We start from the raw sequence: 21,764 nt of genomic DNA, 5'->3' as shown, positions 1-21,764 counted from the left end.
CCTGACATATATCATAAGCATCCCTTTTGACAACTGGAAACATAAATGACAGAATAACAATCTCAATTTAATTTCCAAACTAAAGGTTGTAGTTCCTTTTGAAGGACTTGACAATGCTGGAATTTACCACTGATAAATATATTACTCTGTTATGAAAATGGGAAGTCACAAAGCTGTCATGTTATGGACAAACCGGAATAAAAACCGCCCTGAGCTCAGCAAGGCATACCATTCAGAATGAACAAGCCATTGTGTGCAGTCCTTTGTGGTTTGGTCCTTGGTTTTGTGACTTCTTATGTGTCCGGAAGCACCAGTTATGCACCTTTCATCACACCATGGAAAGTGTACAATAAGACCATCATAACAATATCAAACAGCATGGATGACACTGTTCCAAGGAATCTTCCTGTGAATTTAACAGAGCTACATCTAAGTTTTAATCAAATCCGGGTCATCACTCCTGAAAGCTTCTCAGAACTTAAACAGCTCAAGATACTGGAGATTGTGTACAATCCACTGAAAGAGATTAGAAGCAAGCCTTTCTCCAGTCTGTCTATGCTGCGGAGTCTTTCTCTAGAATGCTCACCATATGCAGTGAAATCACTCAGGAACAACACTTCCCCATACCCAAAAGTCACAGCAGATGTCTTCCATGGTTTGGCAAAACTGATTTTCCTATCACTGCAGACTATGGGCATTGAAAAGGTATACAAACATTTATTTCAGCGTGTACAAAATCTGCGTACCCTACTGCTGACAAGAAACCCGATTCAAATTGTTGATTCTGATGCCTTTGACTTGTTGGAGAAGTTGCAAACACTGGATCTTTCGTTTACTTTCATTACCCAGCTACATCGAGACACGTTTAGAAAGCTAACAAAGTTGACAGCATTGTATCTGTGTCCAACCAGGCTCCACACCATACCTTCAGATGAACTGTCACATTTGAGCAGCCTACAAGTCCTCTACATTGGGGGCAATTTCTCAACAGTCAAGTTTGGGCAGATCGTCCATGTAGCCGACACGAACACGAAGTGTCTGTTGCCGGCTACCGAAAACTATGAAAAATAGTAAAGAATGAGCTACAAAATCACTATCAGTTTTAAGTTGCAGGTAGAATAAGTCTGTGCCTTTGTATAAAATACTATAAAAATAGTAGAAAGTGAACAACCAGCTGAAAGTTAGTTGAGGAGACCTTAACTGCATATCATTTGCATCTCATTGTCGGCTACATGGACTGTGTGCCCAAGTTTGGGGAGTCTATTCGTAAACTTGCGTTTCGTGAAGTTATCGTCCGATCTTTGTACACAAAAAGTGTATTTGAGTATGTTACGGAGAGTACGACATATCTTGCTCCGGATGCATTTCAATTTTTAAATACAAGTATATTGATCACTGAAAAGTTTCCATTTGAAGAGACTATCCCCAGTAAACTAAGTCACCTGTTCTCCTCGTCGTTAAAGTCCCTTACCTATTCCGGATTTTCACCCGAGTTACAGTGTACAAGTCATGAAGACAACATCATTACAGCCTTGCCAAACAATGTAAAATACCTGAGCTTATCAGATGACAAAATGGAGACAATCAGCCCAACTGCCTTCAGACATCTTCAAGAATTAAGAATACTTAATCTCAGTTCAAACGCACTGTATTCACTTGGCAAAGACATTTTTGCAGATTTGAAGAAACTAGAGGTTTTAGATTTGTCAGAAAATCGTCTCGATTCAACAGCTCTCGCCTCCTTGCATGTGTCTTCACAGAGCGACTACAGTTTAAGGGTGCTTAACATTTCAAAGAACCCCTACATGACATGTGACTCTGGTTCAATTTTTCAGTCTTTGTTTAACATTTCAACCCTAAGAGAATTGATTATGAATAAAATAGGGCTTAGGATTGATGATGAATTGTTGACAGTCAGCCTTTGCAATGTTCCTCACTTAAAAGTGTTAAAACTCAAAGGTAACAAATTGTTTAAATTTAGCCTGGCTTGTCTACCAAAACTGGCATCACTTCAATCTCTAGATCTCTCTACCAATCAACTAAACCCATCGAGTAATTATTATGAAGATTTCACATTTTCCAAGCTTCCTAATCTTGAAGACTTGAATATTTCTGGTAGGTTTGACCTCAAGATATTGAAAAATGCATCTTCCATTAGGACTCTGATTCTCACAAACCGTAAAGTGACCAGGTGGTTAGATTTTTGGGACAATTCATTCAATTCTGAGTGGGTAGAAGCGGGTCTAAAGTTTCCTAAGCTAAGTAAATTTTTTCTTTCACTCACACGCATTTCTTACCTGTCATCTGCTGTCTTTGAAAGCATTCCAAAAGTTGAAGAACTTCACCTTGAAGGAAATGAGTTGACCCACCTAGATATGTCCCAGTTCAGTAATCTTACACATCTGAGATACCTTGATATGAGTGGTAATAAGATAGTCACCATCAATGGAAGTTCATGGTATTTACCTAATCTGACCACTTTGTTGTTGGCCAGAAATGGAATAGTTTCCATTCCAGAATCATTCCTGGGAGAAAAATGTCTTCCGTCTCTGCGTGTTGTAGATTTGCAGCGATTGCCGTTTGGTTGTGACTGTCAACTGAGCTGGTTTAGAAAGTGGGCAGAGAGTGACAAAGTGGTGGCTCTTGAAGGTTTTGGTGATTACCGCTGTTCATCCAGCACTGATGGCAAAGTGTCATATGTCAAAGACTTCAATCCTTGGCTTTTGAAGTGTGATTCAAACCTCCTCACACACATAATCATAATCTTGTCTTGTGCTACTGTCTTTATGGTGACTCTCTCGGCTGTTTGTGTGTACAATCGCTGGTACATTAAGTATGCCTGCTTTGTGGTCAAGTTGAAGGTCAGAGGTTATCGTGGAATTGTTGACCTGGAAGAAAAGCAGAAGAAATATGATGCATTTGTGTCATACAACAGCAAAGATGAGGATTTTGTTGATGATGAGTTACTTCACCATCTTGAGACAAAGTTTAGGATATGTGTCGACTCCAAACACTTCATTGGTGGAAAATCCATCATTGATAACATCATTGACAGTATCCAGGACAGTAGAAAGACCATTCTCTTGTTGACACCAAACTTTGTGAAAAGTGAGTGGTGTTACTTTGAGATGGAAATGGCTTTGCATAGATTGTTTGATGAAGGCAGAGATGTAGTTGTTCTTGTTTTACTAGCACCAATTCCTGAGAAAGATTTACCACGAAGGCTAAGAAAGCTCTTTGCTAAAAAGACTTTCATAGAATGGCCCCAAGAAAACAATCCAACTGCTAGGCAGTTATTTTGGGTTCAATTAGAAGATGCTATTAAATTTCCTGCGAAAGTTGACCGCCTGCACAAAGTTTAGGTGAGAGTCACTTTGAAATTTTGAAAATTGCTGAATTACCTTTCATGTTTTGTGTTGTTTTGGGATACATGTACAAAATACCCGATTTGCTCTCTACATTGTCAAGTGACAGTGTACATGTACCCGGTAGTTCTTATTTGCATATTTAATTTGAGATTACCACAGTACTGTATGTGTGAATGTTTTTTAGCTTTGCTATCAGTAGGCCAATCGTCCATCATCATATGTATGAATAATTTATGTCAGTTTTCCAATATGATATTTTGGAACATAATTTTTTCGCTGTTTTTCATAAAAAACTTCAAAAAACCTTATATTACTCCAGTTGCTTTTGTATGCAGGTTCCTGGGGGTGGTCTGGTGCTGTTCAAATTGGTTGCTGAACCATACATACAGGTTTATATTGTTAACTGTGTCATTGTATTTAGCCAGTTCTTTGTACTATCGGGATTACAAGATTTTGAAAATGACATTGTTGCACCACTTCCTTTGAAAAAGTAAAACACACTGCAAAGGAAAAATAATCTATAGCATATTCAGAAATTTGCTGTTGATATTCATATATTTCCAATGTTAATTAGTATTCCTACATATATTGACAAACAGACCCACACCTGTAAATTCCCTTAACTATCAAAATGGAGCTATTTTGGCTGTAAAGTTGTTTATTTTATTTTACGAAAAACTTGTTTTGTATTGCTTCCATTTTTTGATGTAGTCAGATTTTTTTATTGCTGTACTTATCATTGAACTGGATTTTGAGGAGATAATAAATTACCTGAAAGTATGAGTGGAATATTCTCTCAGCGAGTTACTTCCATAGGACTGGTAGCAACTGTCATCAGGGTATAGTGGTAGATTTTTCCAATATGAAGAATATTCAGTTTATGGTTCTAAACGCCACAGCCAGGCTTCATATTTTTCAATTACTTTTTCCCTAACTACCTTATGGACAACATACCTATATATCATTTCCCAAACATCACTTCTGTTTGAGAGGCCATGGTTATTCTGATGTATTTGTATATTTGAACTCTGCATGGGAATGTTCTTGCATGTCTGATAAGGTGGAGCCAGCCTGAATAAAATGGGTTCAAACAAGCCATAACTGGAACAAAAGTGAGTTCATTCTGTTGTGGACATGACAGAATGTATTAAGCATTTTTTTAATTTGAAGACATTTCTTAGCAATTTTATGCATTCTTATACAGTGTGTGAAAGGCTATTTCAACATACACACAGGGGGAGGGTTACATGAAGGGGGTCCCCCTCCCTGCATGCAAGAAATTTTTACATTTTGAAGACACTTTGGAGTAATTTCATGCATTCTTGTACTGTATGAAAGACCATTTCAGCATACAGAATAATCATTATCTCAAGCATGTTAAACAATTAACCAAACTGGGTTGAAGAAATAGAAGTGTAGCAATATACAAAAGAAAAAAATACTCAAGCATCAGCAAAGGGAAGTCATCAATTTTGGCACTTGCCAAATCATAATCATAATCTGATAGATCATCCATCATCTCAAGGTCTAGCTGCTTCAGTATGGATTGCAAATCCTCCACCTTTTCCACCAAATCCTCTGGTACGATCTCATCAGTTGTTTGCTTTCTCATGATATCTTTTCCCATTTCCCTATACTAATTTCAGAATAAAACGTATCTGTAAGCTGGTTGTTGATATTTAGGTCATATTTGGAATGTCTATAAATACCAAAAAGAGCTTATATGGTGAGTCGGTAGCGTCTGTAGGAATGTATGTATGTCCATACGATGCAAAAGCTCCCAAACCGCCGGACCTACCATCTCAGTATTTGGTGTACAGGTAGACCCAGGGGTTGAGATGTAATGTTGTTCAAATGAATATGTAAATGTCAAAAATATGCAAATGAGGTAAGAAAAAAGGGAAATCCTGCAAAGGACGGGAATGGTGGTATTAACTGAAACAGCCTACACATATGAGTCAGAGCTTCTATGACCTTTAACCTATTTTTTGGGTTATGTTGCATATAATTGAAAAAGAGACCTAAATTTAAGTGTTCATGTTTGATAAAATCCTAAACTGACGACACCGAACTCCAAACTGTACTATATACTGTATGTGTACAGTTAACACACTGGCAGTAGATTGTGACACAGTACACACAACGTGATATCGGTCGACATGAAATTTGACACTGTGATTGACGTAGCATTTCAAAAGTACGAAAAATGAGACCAAGTAATTTTTTTGTTTATTTAGATTTGATCAAAAACCTAACCATCACACAAAGTCATACTCTTATGCAAAAAATCAAAGCTTTCTAGTGCCAACTTTGTCTTCCGCAACACACGCACAATTGGATGTTGATAATTCGGGGCTGTGATCGGTTGACCTAGAGAGGGATTCCTAGTATAGTACAACACATTTGCTGATCGCGGTACTACAGTGATAGCAACATGTTCGCAGTGTAAATTAGTAGACTACGTATAGCCATGTTGGCATTTGTGATATGCTATCTCCGGCTTGCCAGACCACCAAAAATCAAAATATTGTTTATAAAACCAGAATTTCGGGGCTAGACAGCAAAACAGTGCTGGAAAGTAGCTGGCCAAAGTACGGAAGTAGCCGGTCAATTTGGCTTGGCAGGGGGATAAAAATGAACAAACTGAATGAGGCTGAATACGCTAGAGTTACGAGATTTCACTATTTTTAGGAACTGATTAAAAAGTGTTTGTCATAAGATTTCAAGTTACTCACTTCCTAGTTTCAGTGCAAAGTTATGTTTAACTGTATTAAAAAAGGAAGTCGCTGAAGGTCGTTGTGATGCAAAACCAGGTCACAAAGCGTTTTATGATGCAAAACTGGTGCGTGTATAAGAAGCCTCAGAACTCTGCACTGTGCAATATTCACAATGGGAAAGCATTCGTGTGCAGTGCTCTGTGGCCTTGTCTTGATGTGTTTGTTTACTGGTACTGGCGTATCTGGAAGCACTCACTATGTACCTTCTATTGCGCCATGGAAAGTGTACAAACAGAGCATCATAACAATATCAAGCAGCATGGATGACACTGTTCCAAGGAATCTTCCTGAGAACCTAACACAGCTGCATCTACGTTTTAATCAAATCCGTGTCATCACTCCTGAAAGCTTCTCAGAACTAAAACAGCTCAAGATACTGGAGATCGTTTACAATCCATTGAGAGAGATTGGAAGCAAGCCTTTCTCCAGTCTGTCTAATCTGCAAAGTCTGACTCTAGGATGCTCAGATCACGCTGTGAAAGCATTTCCGGACTACACCTACCCATATCCAAATGTCACAGCGGATGTCTTCCATAGTTTGGGGAAACTGACTTACCTATCACTGACGGTTATGGGCATCAGGAGTGTATATCAAGATTTCTTTCAACATGTGCAAAATCTGCGTACTCTAATACTTAGAAGGAACCCAATTGAAAATATTACCAAGGATGCTTTTGACCAGTTGGAGAAGTTGGAATTACTGGATCTCTCATTTACATACATTACCCATCTGTACCCATGTTCTTTCAGTAAGCTTGCAAAACTGGAAATATTGTATCTGTCTCCAACCAGGCTGCATGTCATACCTTCAGATGCACTTTCAAATCTGATCAGTCTTCAGGTCTTGTACGTAGGTGGCAATTTTTCAACAATCAAGTTCAGGGAATCAGTCAGAAGACTTTCATTGAGAAAGGCTGTTGTCCGCGCCATGTACACAACCAGTGTGTTTGAATATGTAAAGGAAGCTGAAAGTTATCTTGCTCCAGATGCATTTCAATATTTGAATACCAGTTTACTGATGATTGAAAAGTTTCCCATGGAAAAGACTAATGACATGAAAACAAACGTGTTATTCTCCCCTTCATTGAAGTCACTTGCGTATTCAGGATTTTCACCCAAGTCACAATGTGTGTCACAAGAACAGAATATTACCAAAGCTTTGCCAAACACTGTAACATTGCTGAATCTATCAAATAACAAACTGAAGTCCATCAGCCCCACTGCTTTCAGACATCTTCGAAAATTGCGAATTCTTAATCTTAGTTTCAATGCATTGTATTTACTCAACAAAGATACTTTTTTAGGTTTGAAACAACTAGAGGTTTTGGACTTATCATACAATCGTCTTGATTCAACAGCTCTTGCTTCCTTGCGTGTGTTTTCTCACAATGATTACAATTTGAAGGTGCTTAACATTTCAAAAAACCAGTACATGGTGTGTGATCCAGATTCAGTATTTCAATCAGTTTTCAATATTTCCACGCTAAGAGAGTTAGTTATGAACAAAATGGGCCTTAAACAAGATGATGAACTCTTGACAATCAGCCTGTGCCACGTACCCAATTTACAATATTTAAAACTCAAGGGTAACAAGTTGCTTAAATTTAGCTTTTCTTGTCTACTGAAACAACAATCACTTAAGTTTCTAGATTTTTCTGAAAATGAAGTAAATCCATCAAGTAATTATTATGATAATGTCACATTTTCTGAACTTCCTAATCTTGAACACTTGGATCTTTCTGGCCGTAAGTTTGACCTCAAGGTACTAAAAGGTGCATTTTCCATCAGGACTCTAGTCCTCAGAAACTATAAAGTAGGTAGATGGGTAGATTTTTGGGATAATTCACTCAATGCTGGGTGGTCAGCAATAGGTTTAAAGTTTCCCAAGCTAAGTAAGCTGTATCTTTCTCTCACACACATTTCTTACCTTTCGTCCAGTGTCTTTGAAAGCATTCCGAAAGCTGAGGAACTTCACCTTCAAGAAAATGAGTTGACCCACCTTGATATGTCACAGTTCAGTAGTCTTACACATCTGAGATACCTTGACATGAGAAGCAATAAGATAGTCACCATCAATGGAAGTTCATGGTATTTACCTAATCTGACCACATTGTTGTTGGCTAGAAATGGAATTGTTTCCATTCCAGAATCATTCCTTTCAGGCAAATTTCTTCCGTCTCTGCGTGTTGTAGATTTGCAGAGATTGCCCTTTGGTTGTGACTGTCAGCTGAGCTGGTTTAGAAAGTGGGCTGACAGTGACAAAGTGGTGGCTCTCGAAGGTTTTAATGATTACCACTGTTCATACAGCACTGACAGCCAAGTGTCATATGTCAAAGACTTCAATCCTTGGCTTTTGAAGTGTGATTCAAACCTCGTCACATACATAATCATTAGCTTGTCTGTTGCTACTGTCTTTATGGTGACTCTCTCGGCTGTGTGTTTATACAATCGCTGGTACATAAAGTATGCCTGCTTTGTGGTCAAGTTGAAGGTCAAGGGTTATCGTGAAATTGTTGACCTGGAAGAAAAGCAGAAGAAATATGATGCATTTGTGTCATACAATAGCAAGGATGAAGATTTTGTTAATGATGAGTTACTTCACCATCTTGAGACAAAGTTTAGGATATGTGTTGACTCCAAACACTTCATTGGTGGAAAATCCATCATTGATAACATCATTGACAGCATCCAGGACAGTAGGAAGACCATTCTCTTGTTGACACCAAACTTTGTGAAAAGTGAATGGTGTTACTTTGAGATGGAAATGGCTTTGCATAGATTGTTTGATGAAGGTAGAGATGTAGTTGTTCTGGTTTTACTGGAACCGATTCCTGAGAAAGATTTGCCAAGAAGGTTGAGAAAGCTCTTTGCTAAAAAGACTTTCATAGAATGGCCCCCCAAAAACAATCCAACTGCCAGGCAGTTGTTTTGGGCAAAGTTAGAAGATGCTATTAAAGTTCCTGGGAAAGTTGACCGTTTGCACAAAGTGTAATGAGTCTCTTTGAAATTTTTGAAAACAGTTTTTTTCTGTGTATTCTCGAGAAATTTGGCAAGCATGTTGTTTGTCAGATGCCAATAGTAAAATTGTCTTACAACTATTCTATACCAGTATGGTTATGTCCTACAGTTGTGTCTGTGGAGTATTTAATATGCCAGTTGCACGTTTTGCATTGTTACGTTTTCACTGGAGTGGAATATTGAGAAGCTAGAATTTAATAATGTTAAATGATGTCATCCATGAAAAGTTCAGCAAAAGTTTGCACCATTTTCCTGGTATTTGCCTTGTATTGTGTGCGTAGGGGAGGTGGGTCAGGATATTGTGATAGTTGATAAGCCATAGCCGTAGGATTTGCCGATTGCTTAAAAATTATACATCATGTCAAGAGTTATGCTTTCTTCACTTCAACTTCCTGATTTATTGAATATATACAGTTTGAAGTTTCTCACGAATATATTAACATATTTTAAGATCCATTTTCTCATATTAACAAACACCATTCTTCATCACAATAAAACCCAAAGTGTGATGAGACAGAAAGAAAGCATAACATTGCAAATCAATGTCTAATATCGATTTGGCAGTTTTTGTCTTTTGTTTATTGTATTGACATTCCGAACCTGGTAGCATTGTAATCCATACACAAGATTAGCATGCAATTTTTTTTTCTTTTCTTCAGTTTCCTTGATTTGTATTTTTCACATCTTAATATACATGAATTATAAGGAACATACTGTAGTGTTGTATTTTTAACGACATGGAATATAACAAAACGGGAAGTATTGAAAAGTAAGTCCACAAAGTTCTCATTGTCCCTTGGTGTAGAATATTTGTTGTGGTATGAATACGTTCTTTTGTACATCAAGCACGATTTGATTTATTGAATTAGAAATTTTTATTGTGGCTAATACTTTTGTGATTGTTCCTCATTGACTCAGAATGAGTTGCAGTTTTGTGAAACGTCAAAATGTGTACAGTGGCTAAATATTTCCATAAATATGTGATTTTCCAACAACATAAATCTAAAACAGCCCCCAATGAATAAGACGGTACTTTACTATCCGAGGACAAATTTCAAGTTTCTTCATCAATGTAACTACTCTTTTGTTATTTTTGATCTTTTGTTATATTTTTTGCTCACGTGTTCACACACGTGAGCATATGGTTTAGCCATGTCTGTCTGTGTGTCTGTGTGTGTGTCCGTGTGTCCGTGTGTCTGTATCCCCATTATCTCAATAACGGCTGAAGGTATTTCAGTCAAATTCAGTAGACATCTTCAGAATTCAAATGGCTAGAACTGAAAAGGTTTTGGTGGGCGTGGCTTGCATATTAATGAAGTTATCACAGTTTTAATTTTTGTGATACATGGTAGTCTATGGGAAGCATGATGACCATGGTTTCTGGACATCTCGACCCCTAACCAACTCGACCCCAGTCAACTCGACCCGCTACCAACCTTACCCTGGTTAGACCTTATAGCCTTGCTCCTTCATGCCAAATATCAAAGTCACAGGTCTTGCCAATTTTGAAGATTTTTAAAGTATTATTTTTCTGATTTTTCTATGACCTTTGACCGCCCCTATACCTATGCAGCTAAGCTATGGCAATGGGTTATTCTGGCGTATGTTAAAGTCCAAGACAGCCAGCTTCTATTGGACAATGGCCAGTAGGGGACCAAATTGCTCTCCACAATTTTGGGGATTCCACTTGACCTTTGACCTTGGCATCTTCCTGCAACTTATTTATTATGTGCATTTCTAATTCTGAGCTAGCCAATAGAGCTAGAGGTCTGATTTTTGGTATATAGGGACAACTTAGCAATACAAATTTTTTGACAAAATGTCATGTGATCTCGATGACCTTTGACCTTAAATATGAGTATATGTCCATAACTCAGTAACCACAAGTGCTACACCCTTCATATTTGGTATGATGGGAGACCTTATGACATCACATCCTGTACCTCATTAGTTATGTGCATATCTAATTCTGAGCTAGCCAATAGAGCTAGAGGTCTGATTTTTGGTATATAGGGATAACTTAGCAACACAATTTAACTTGATTTTAGTCATTGAAACTTGCTATATACATCAAAGATACTGTGATATAACATTATTGAAAGTCAAAAGACATTTTTACTTCAGCCAATTCCTAATTTGCATATTAAATGAATTTTCATACTTAGGGATATTCATCTGAATTGACTTGATCAAAATTGATGTAACTTGCTATGTACATTTCAGACACTGTAATACAATATTATTGAAAGTCATTAAGCATTTTCTCTTCAGCAATTCCTAATTTGCATGTTTAATGAACTTTCCTAATTAGAGATATATATCTGAATTGACATGACCAAAGTTGACAAAACTTGTTACATATATTGCAGATACCATGATACAACATTATTGACAATCATTAAGCATTTTTACTTATGTCAATTCCTAATTTACATATTTAATGAACTTTGCTTATTAGGGATATATACTGGGATTTACTTGATCAAAGTTGGCAAAACATGACAACATTGATGATTATACCTGGTTAAAACAATATCGAAAGTCATTTCACATTTTCATGTCAGCTAATTTACAATTTGCATATCTAATGAGCTTTCACAGCTCGGCATATATGGCTTGAAGGACTTGGCCAATGGTAATTACACTTGCTATATAAAATGGTGATACAATGACAGCAGTCAAAGAACTTTAATATTTTTATTTCAGCTAATTACATATTTGTATACTTCATGACCTTTGAGAATTAATCGGCGGTGATTATTGTTCATTATGTTGATCATAATACTTTCAATGAAGTTGCAAACATGTGGCAAAGGTTCAAATTTACACATAACTGTATGAAACATGTGAGCATTTTCAGTTCATATCTGGTCATGTTAAATGGGTCCTTGTGTCACAGTTTTAACAAGAAATGGATTTATTCAAAGCACTTTTCACCTATAATCATTCTTTATTATTAACTTGTTATGCACTTCAAAAAAAGGAGTTAGGACTTTATGCCGGCCCTTCTCAAATTTACTGATTATTTCCCATCAAATTTTACAGCTGAAAAAAAGTGCCCTGTTTGTGCAAAATAAGTCATGATTACAGATTAGAACTGGGAAAACATGTTATTTCCTGTTGGATTGTAAAATTCTACCTGTATATGTATAGTATAATTCATGATATATTCCTCGTCTCATTCAATCTCTATAATCTCCTAAATATATGATAATCAAAGTATATTTTGTATTCTGCTTTGTCTTGGTGTATTTTGATCATCAATTTTGGTGGTGTATGTCAATTAATATTTTAGATTTAATGCTTTGACATATACATAAAAAGTTATTTGGAAAACTTGTGATTGGTTCCTATTCTGTTAATTTTTGGCAATTTATTCTGTTGATATGCATGAAAAAAGATAATATTGCATTGTCCATTGATTTTACAATAAAACACAATATGTTTTTACAAGTAGTTTACAATGATTACATTGGTCATACTGATATAAAAAGCATGTTATCCTCCGTGCAAACTGATTTACACTTCCTGCCACTGGTCCCCTCATTGTGCTCATGGTTTTGCATGTCCTTTTGACTTTTGTCGTATACAATCAATGATGCTGAAAACCAATTTATGTAGTTCAGATTTATTTGTATATTTTCTAACATCAGATTATGGTATGGTATTAATAAAATAAAATAGTTACCGTATTCCTCCGATTCTAAGACCCCGCCCGTTTATAAGACCCCCCAGGATTATTTTATCAATTCGTAATTAGCCGTTAGTTCGTTTATAAGACCCCCCAGGGGGGTACACCCGAATTTTGACTGGAACAATAGAGCCATTGTCATGTAATGGGACCAGAATATCCATAACACCTACGCTGCTTATCAAAGTCACAAACAAGTGTCAAAGTGAAGTATCAAACCTCACACACACGCACACTATTGTTGGGGTTTGGAACATGTCAATCGGGAACAGTTCTATCATTTCCTGACGATAAAACTACACTTGGATTTTACTACCTAAATGAACAATATAAAAGAGTTGGATTTTTTAGCGTCTCGATCTAGTACAATGTCGTCTTTTCGTTACTGTCATTTTGCTACCATCAAAATAAGCAGATTTTTCAACATCTGATTATGTACGAATCGAACATTTCGATGCAATTTGGCTACCATGAAATGAACATTTAGGATCGTCGGGTTTTCGGACTTGTCGATCAAGTACGATTCGCTCATTTCATCACGATCAAACAAACTCAATTTACACTCATACAAACACAAAAAAGTTTGGGTATCAGTAGTTGTCTTTTTGGAGACTGTTGTCGCCCTTAAAAGGGCCGTTTCATTTTTTTGGTCAGCGGCAAGATTTGGTCTGTTTTAGTGAATATGAACGGTGAAAACAGTACCTCGGACTGATTGCTTTAGCAGAGGTACAGCCGCATTATTTGCCAAAACACCGACGTGACATTTCTCTGCCATGCCAACTCTTGGAGAATGGATGAATGCTTTCTTCTTTACCTTCAAGTAGTATTTTTGTTGACTGACACGTCACGATCGATGATATTCGAAAGTAACCGTGCCCAGTATGAGTGCTGCATCTCGCTTCAAACTTTCAACTTTGCAACCATCTTGAACAACAGCTACAGCATTTCGATCGTGTATGTTAATTGTCTGCATCTCGAAGTTCATACGGCAAACCAAGTTCTAGCTGATTGCGACGGTAGTTAGGCATGCCGACAGCGAAAATGTTTTTAATAATTACTTTTTTCTTGCCCATGACGACCATGCACTGTCTTATGACTTTTCTGAAAATAAAGTCTACGATAAATCGACGCATTTTTATAGGATCTTGTGACGATGTTGGGAAATCCTTTTGTTGCCGTTATCAATAGAAAATTTGGGACGTGTGAATGACACGAGCTTTGAACTTGCTTCGCTCAACTTTTACACTTTTGTTTTCATACTACTGAGGCAAAAGACTACGGCACATAAAAAGTTGCTCTTTAAATGGTGTGCTTATAAAGATTTTTTCAACAGTTTTCTATCAGGTAAGGTATCTTTTGTGATCATTGTGAATAGCTGCACGTTTTCTCTTACGTTCAAATTTACCATTAAAGTATAAAAAGATTTTTTCATCAGTTTTCTATCACGTAAGTTTTCTTTTGTGATCATTGTGAAGCGCTGCAAGTTTTCTCTTACGTTCAACTTTACCGTATAAGCAATCAGTGAAAATAGAAATATCATTGGCATCGTAAAATCTTTCGAAAAGACTTAATGACGACGATATCGACTTCGACTGGTTTGACTTAGATGAAGAGGGCAGTTATTGTGTTGACAAACGAAACGCCATATCCAAAGTTTCTTCCGCGCATGAACTGAAAATTCTTTGAATTTCTTCCGTTTATGTTTCATCAATTTTGTAGTTTTTCTCATGTAATGAAGGTATTTATTGTTTGAACGGCATTTGTGTGTGTCCTTTCCTGAACTAGTCCCAGCAATGAGTAGAACGATAGTGTAACAGATTTTCAAGATTATGCACGCTTTCGAAGTCTTGCGAGGGAAAAATACCCAACTTCATAAGCTTAAACGGCCCTATACACTTACTGTTAGAACAAAAACGTGCATGATCGTACCATATTCCGAACAGTTGATCATAGATGACTGAATTCCACATCAGGAGACATTTCGGTCATCGATACAAGTAATAAAAAAACTTCAGGGTGTATTGCCAAAAATTCAACACATCAAATATAAAGCAGATTGCCGCAGCAATCTTTCGTCTCGGCCAGCCGATGCCTCAACACTTTACCTGTTCGAGCCTGCCTGTTCGTAAGATCACATTTCGTTTCGAGATACGGTTAGACTTTTTGAAACTAGGAGCAAAATAATAAAACTCACGACGTACAGTAATTGATCGTTTATTTTAAGGAGTACAGTAAATGAAAATCGTACATAGAAAACATCGGACGGACACCATCCCACTGAACAGAATTTTACCTTGACCTCATGCACTGACACCTTTGACCTATTGCGTATATTGACCAATCACAGCCAGCGGAACTTCAGGGACTTTCCCTTCACTCATTGTCTGACCTTTGTGGCCATGCTATGGGGAGCTAGCTGCTGCCGAGGAACGTACTTGTTGTACAAAGTTTCGTGGTGATTATCTATTCACGAAATACATAGATTTATTGCTATCGTATTGTTTAGTAAAAGAAGGTATGGCAAATACGTTATATTTCAAGACTTGTGGATCTCCATTAATTTATACTTGTACAGATTCGACTGCCAGTATCTACGCAGCATGGCATGAGTCGATATCACAAAGTGTGAGTTCTCTGTAGTGTGAATCAAAAAATCATTGGCATAAAAATTTGCATAACATTGCATAAATTAGCATAAATTAACTTCGACGTTCAATTTCGCGGTGACATCCGTTTATTAGACCCCCCATATCTTTTTCGTTATCTTTGGTTCTGAAAAGGGGGTCTTAGAATCGGAGGAATACGGTATATCCAAATTAAATATTCTAGTCTTGAGAGATTATTTGCGTGTTGTGTTGGTGCATAAATAATTAGAAACCAAACTGAAATCACATTTTCATTTGAGCGTCTTTTATTACAAAGACCATGGTTACAGATCGTTTACAAAGAGAACTTATGAGTTATTTGTAGTGTGGCCTTTTTAGGTCATTTGATGTGCCACTGACTCATGAGCGTTCTCTTTTTAATTTTCATGTTGCATGCACTATTTGTATTAAGCTGACTAAAGGAAACTCTGTAAGCTTAATATGGACTGTTAAGATTTTGAAATCCAACACTAACATTGCACACTGGTCATGTGACAAGGTGGCATTGAAATATCATAGGTGGCTGGAATTTCTAGTAAGTCAACAATAGGCAAGACAAATAATCAACAAAAGGCGAGACGAGTAAAAACCAAACTCAATACATGTTTAACAGATCAAATTTCAGTGCTTGACAAAAACAAATTGAATCAGATGACACTTATAGGTATACAGTCACCTATAATATAAATATGCCCATATATGGTCAAAGGGGCGTTCCTTGGTATTCGAAATGCCCGTGTGAGGGCGCTGTTTTTAAAAAGCGGCCATCCGCTTAAAATCTGTGATTGGTTAGATTATCTCTTTCCATGGTAACTGTGGCAAAATTGGAACAGGTGACAGCGTACCTTTAATATGACTTCCTGTTAATAAACTCCAGGCAGTTGGAATTCAATAAACATATATATACCAAATACTGTGTGTGGATGTCTTAAAACTAAACTTAATCCTCTTGCTACCAGGCTCCATAGACAAACCACAGAAATAACTACGACTTGGGAGAAAGAGAATTTTAATCATCATCATCTTGAAAATTATAGCTATCGACGCTGTGCTTATTCAAGTGCGGTAGCTTTCTGGTTCATACATTGTGCAGTCCCTTATGAATAAAGCACAATCATGTTTGTATATGGGTGTACCGGTAGGTGTTTATTTGTGTTCATCAAAGAACAGGTGAATGTGTTAATGTACACAATTCACTGTTAAAATGCAACATAAAGCAAGAGTTTCACTTGTTTTTTTCTACTCAGTATTCGAGAAAAATAGTTTTCCCCGATAATATTTATAGCTCCATGTGCTAATGTATGAATGTGTGTTTCTGTGTGGGGAGTCGGTGTGTGTATTGGTTGTGTGTGTACCCGGACATGTCTGCATGTATGTTCATCCCGTGCAAAAACTTAGAAATTGCGACATTGATGCTCTTACTTTGTGTCATAAGTGGAAGATTTGATTAATATCAACCATGCATATTGCTTCAAAATATTGCAAATTATGCAAGTAAGTCATGAAAAGGTGAAAATGTTAAATAATCAAAACTTCAAGAACTAACCAACTGCTGAGATATTTGGTACTTGCCCTTCTGGCAATGTTTCATTCAAGTATGTGCAATTAGAATAAAATTTGGTATGTGATGTGTTAAAAGCGTCTCTGAAACTACTTGTCTAACAACTTAAAATTTGATTTTGTTCCTTTACCTTCAACAATATGTAAATTATTTAGATGAGTTTCTCACCAGGTGCCTTGTTTAATAGCTTTAAATTTTTAGGGCGATATTCTCTTTCTTGTCAAATATCTCTGCAACCTTTGTTGGATTAGCCATGAAAATTTGGTGGTCAGATTTCCAGGCATGACGTTATTGAGAATTTTTCAAATGATCATGAAATTTGCAGATGTAAATTTTCAGAGACCACTTTTCCTGCTGTTTTGTTGAAACTCATTTGAAACAGCTTCTCTGATGGCTATTTACATTAATTTTGATCAAAATGTAGCCACAAAGTCATTGATACTATTCTTTAAAAAGGGTAAACTGTCGCCTAAGTGGCATTTGCCCTTTTAACGATGGGGAAGAATTCACCCTTCCCTGATGGATAACTTGATTTTTACAATGATATATGCTTTTGTAATTATGCACTGATTGTTCTTTTGTAGCTGAGCTGAAGATAGGACGAGACATTCAGATGAATAATTCCATTGCAATAAGTTGAATTCAATATTTCTATCATGGACTATGTCTTTGAACTGGTGACCAAACTACATACCGGCAGTAAATTGTTTTGTTACAGTGTGAACGGTAATACATTATGAGAAAGATTGTTGCAACATCATACAGTAAGAATTGCAGGAATTGAAAGCATAAAAGGTTGCTTGTTTTAATTGATTTTGTGACTACCACTATTTTTTTTTCCTCTCTTTACATAGAACTGCCATATAATGACTACTTTGAATATTTTGGACCTGACTTCAAGCTCCATATAAGTCCATCTAACATGGCCAATCAGAACACATCAGAGTACCTGGAAAAAATCAAGTAAGTGAGAAGAAATTGTGCTCTGTCAAAAAAATATTTGGAAATCCCAGAACAGTAATCTTATAATGATACAGTGGGTAAAGATCACTTGCGATAATACTTAAGCACTTAATAATGTATATTTTTAGCAGCAGTAGGCTTAATCATTTGATAATAAAATCAGAGCAGTCTGACTTTTCTGTCAGTGACAGGAAGCTTATCTGATAGGTGAATGTGTGGCAGTGGCGTCTGTTGTTTGGCAACATTTTACATTCTAAGCTTTTTAAAAACAGCCAGTCCAATTCCCTTAATATTTGGATTACAGGTTACCAGGGATGATCTTAATCAGATTTGTTCCAATTGTTTTGAAATATGTAAATTTGTATTTTTGAGGCTAGTTTTGCTATTTTCTTCTCTTTAACGGCTGGTCAGACAGCTTTTATATGTGGTATACAGGTCTCTGGGATGACTTTATTTAGATTTACTCAAATTCTGATGAGATGTGCAAAATTATATTTTAAGGCAGTTTTTGTCATTTTTGGTTAAAAAATCTTTAAAAATCTTCAAAATTGCAGGTCAGACAGCTTTGATATCTGGGATATAGGTCCCCGGGGATGACCTATTTCAGATTTGTACAAATTGTGCAGAAATATGCAAATTTATATTTTTCAGGCCATATTTGTCATTTTTGGTGAAAATTGCATTTCACCAAAATCATGTGTCTGATAGCTTTTATATTTGGTATACAGATTCAAAGGGATGATCCAAATGTGATATATTCAAATTATGGTGAAATTAACAATTAAGTAATTTTGGGACAATTTTTGGTCAAGAAATTTGTTTCTCAAAAACTACTAGGCTTATAGCTTTGATGACGTTTTGTAATTAGGGTGGCAGCCCACATTGTTTTAACGTTTCCACCACATCAGAACTCGTCTTTAATCACAGACCCAATTAATGGACAGGACTCTCTATCCTCTCCAAGGACTTGTAATCAAAGTACCCATTAAACAAGTGGGGACTGTGTCATCAATGATGACTTGTTGTTATACAGGTTCCTAGGGGTTATCGCAATATAACATATTTAAATTATGATGTTATCTGCAATTTTGTATTTTGGGGGCAATTTTTGCCATCTTTTGGCCAAAAATTTTTCTCAAAAAACTACTCGTCTGATTGCTTGGGTTGACATATTCTTAGGGATAGTCTTAATGTGATATGTACAAATTATAATGAAATCTTCAATTATGTATTTTTGCAACTATTTTTGCCATTTTTGGTCAGGCCATCCTGAAATGAGCTACCAAAGATTTCCATCTTCTTCATCAATACATGTGTCAATATTTGTTATTCTCTACATAGCAGAGTGAAGCTGTTTGTAATATTTATATAACAGAATTCTAGCAAAGAATTTATTCAACTGGTTAGGGAAAATACTGGCCATCCTTGGTGAGATACTGTCTAATTAAAAATATGTCTAGTAGGCTGATAATGTGAGCTTGTTCATATCAGTATGCAAATTATTTTTTTTGACATTTCAATGCGTCAGGTTTAGAAATTTGTGATCCGAGATATGAATGTTTTCCTATTCACAGAACACGGTTATTTGAAAATCTTCGTATGATTCCACATGCTCCTGGAGTACAGATGCAACGTAAGTATCTAAGTACTCTGAAGGTAGTCCTAGTTTAGACGTTCAATTTGTACAGGAGAGAATTTGCTAGTTGCCAATAAATAGCATTAATTAACAAATTTTGTTGCCATAGGAAACAATTTTAGAGTTACCAGCATAAGTTACTTATGAGGTGGTAATCACTAATAATTAAAAGGCACGCAATTTACTTTGATTTTTCCATGTCCAAAACCATGAATCTCCAGCTGTAAGTCTGTGTCGGCATACAACTGCATCCTCTTTCACAGAACTGATCAATTCAAAATCTTCAAGTTTCCACCTATCAATGAAATGCTGTGCATTCAATTGGAAGAGGTGTTGCACCTTTTTTACTTCCTGTGTGAAAAGCTCCAAAAAATCTTTTTATTCCTACGTAGCCATTCCAGAAGATGTTATTCCAGCAGACAGTGATGGAGAAGATGAAGAAGATCAGGATAAACGCATATCAAGTATGTGGAGACTTCTGAAACATTGTAAATTTCAACATGCCTTCATGGTTTTTGTGAAAATCTGTCACTGGCATTAATTGGTACAATTTCCACTCAAAATAAATGATAGACTTTGGTCTATTCATCAGAGTCTGAAGTGATGAGATGGATACCATGTCTGTATAGAATAAAAGTGATATAGAGTGATACAGGAAATCCTGACGTTTCTTTCTGACAGTTCTTGAGATGTTCCGTTTCAACAACAAACGTACACACAGAATGACATATTTCATCACCAATTTACTAGTGAATGAATTACATTTAATACAGCTGGTTACAATGTTTTGAATCTGGTTCCCCATGCTTGACCAGTCACATAGCCCCATCCACTTTATTTTATTGTTTTCAGCTTGTTTCACACTCTTTCGTGAAGCCTTTGAATGGCACCGTTCAGACACACAAAACCTTGTACATCTTCTAATTGTTTTTCCTACATTTTTTTCTTTGTTTCGCACCAAAGTACGTGCTTCAGATAAACGCATAGCGTGCGATGAAGAATTCTCAGACAGTGAGGACGAAGGTGATGGAAGGAGGGACATACGACTTCATATACAGAAACGCAAACGTCCGCGGGAAGAAGACAGAGAAGGCAAAGAGAAAGATGCTGGTAAGAAATGAATGAAAAACCAAAACCTTTCTGTTTTCAATGGGGAAGAGACACTGATAATTACAAGGAAATATAATAAAAGGTTTAGCATGCAATTATAAAATATTTTCATGGTCATTTACATAACTTCTCTTATTTCTCTTGTGTGTGTAGACATCATGACAACAAATGTAGCCTAATCACTTTCCAGTAACTTTATCTTTTTGCATTTTTCTGCAGTGAAATGGGAACATTGTGCAAAAACTTTGTAATTTTGCATGATGTACCAAAAACCAGAGTTTCGCAAAAGAAAAATCTGTGATGTATAGATGAAACACATTTGTAAATATTCAGTATTGGTCTTACATTAGAGTCTACTTTGTTTTGATTTTCCTCCTTGTAGCAAGTCAGTCTTAGGTGTATTCCAAAGAAGAGCAAATTTAACAAAAAAGTCGTCTTCAACTTTGTGTTTACTTAATGAAATAGTCAATTGTCCTGTCACTTCCTTAAAGTTACACTACGTGATGCATGCAAATGGAAAAACGTACAATAATATGACAAAACTAGATCTATAGGGGTTGCCCATTCTCAAATTTAGGGCTAAAATGTATGCTATGGCTTTCAACAATTCAAAGTTGTCAAGGACGGTCAGTGCAATGATAAACATGCAGTGTGTAATCTTTTTTTCTGTTTCTTTCTCAAAAAGATCCTGAAGTAAAGAGAGAACGTGAAGAAGACACATCCAAAGTAAGACCTGAGGATCAAAAAGATGCCCACCCACCCACTGAGACAGGCGATGGCGAAAGGTGAGGCCATTTCCACAAGAGCTTTTACATGTATTGCTATATTGCTGGCACATTGGCATTTGTAGATTGACTTAGAGAGTATAGGTAGTTTTCTTGGTTTGTTGGCATTGTAATAGAAACAAAGGGCACCATACTTACCATTTGCATTGATTTACTGTCAAGGACAAAAGGAAGGCCAAATAAACATATTTGACTATGCCAATAAATGAA

The 21,764-nt window shown here is 36.5% G+C and overlaps 2 protein-coding genes across 2 annotated transcripts in view; both read left to right on the top strand.

The window, feature by feature from the left end:
* LOC139133122 (histone deacetylase 1-like) overlaps window positions 1-21,764 on the top strand; it is a 54,447-nt gene that overhangs the window by 27,877 nt on the left and 4,806 nt on the right. The window contains exons 9-13 of the mRNA XM_070699539.1: window positions 17,915-18,023; window positions 19,598-19,656; window positions 20,052-20,123; window positions 20,623-20,769; window positions 21,455-21,554. Coding sequence (XP_070555640.1) covers window positions 17,915-18,023; window positions 19,598-19,656; window positions 20,052-20,123; window positions 20,623-20,769; window positions 21,455-21,554 — 487 coding nt within the window. The remainder of the gene's footprint in view (window positions 1-17,914; window positions 18,024-19,597; window positions 19,657-20,051; window positions 20,124-20,622; window positions 20,770-21,454; window positions 21,555-21,764) is intronic.
* Window positions 6,117-12,850, top strand: LOC139133121 (toll-like receptor 2 type-2). The gene is made up of 2 exons (XM_070699538.1): window positions 6,117-10,266; window positions 12,024-12,850. The coding sequence occupies exon 1, from the start codon at window positions 6,258-6,260 to the stop codon at window positions 9,135-9,137; it is 2,880 nt and encodes a 959-aa protein (XP_070555639.1). The 5' UTR covers window positions 6,117-6,257; the 3' UTR covers window positions 9,138-10,266; window positions 12,024-12,850.

Source organism: Ptychodera flava, chromosome 5 (assembly GCF_041260155.1).
Source record: "Ptychodera flava strain L36383 chromosome 5, AS_Pfla_20210202, whole genome shotgun sequence".
In the NCBI taxonomy this organism is placed as follows: domain Eukaryota; kingdom Metazoa; phylum Hemichordata; class Enteropneusta; family Ptychoderidae; genus Ptychodera; species Ptychodera flava.
This window is presented reverse-complemented; position numbering and strand designations above follow the sequence as displayed.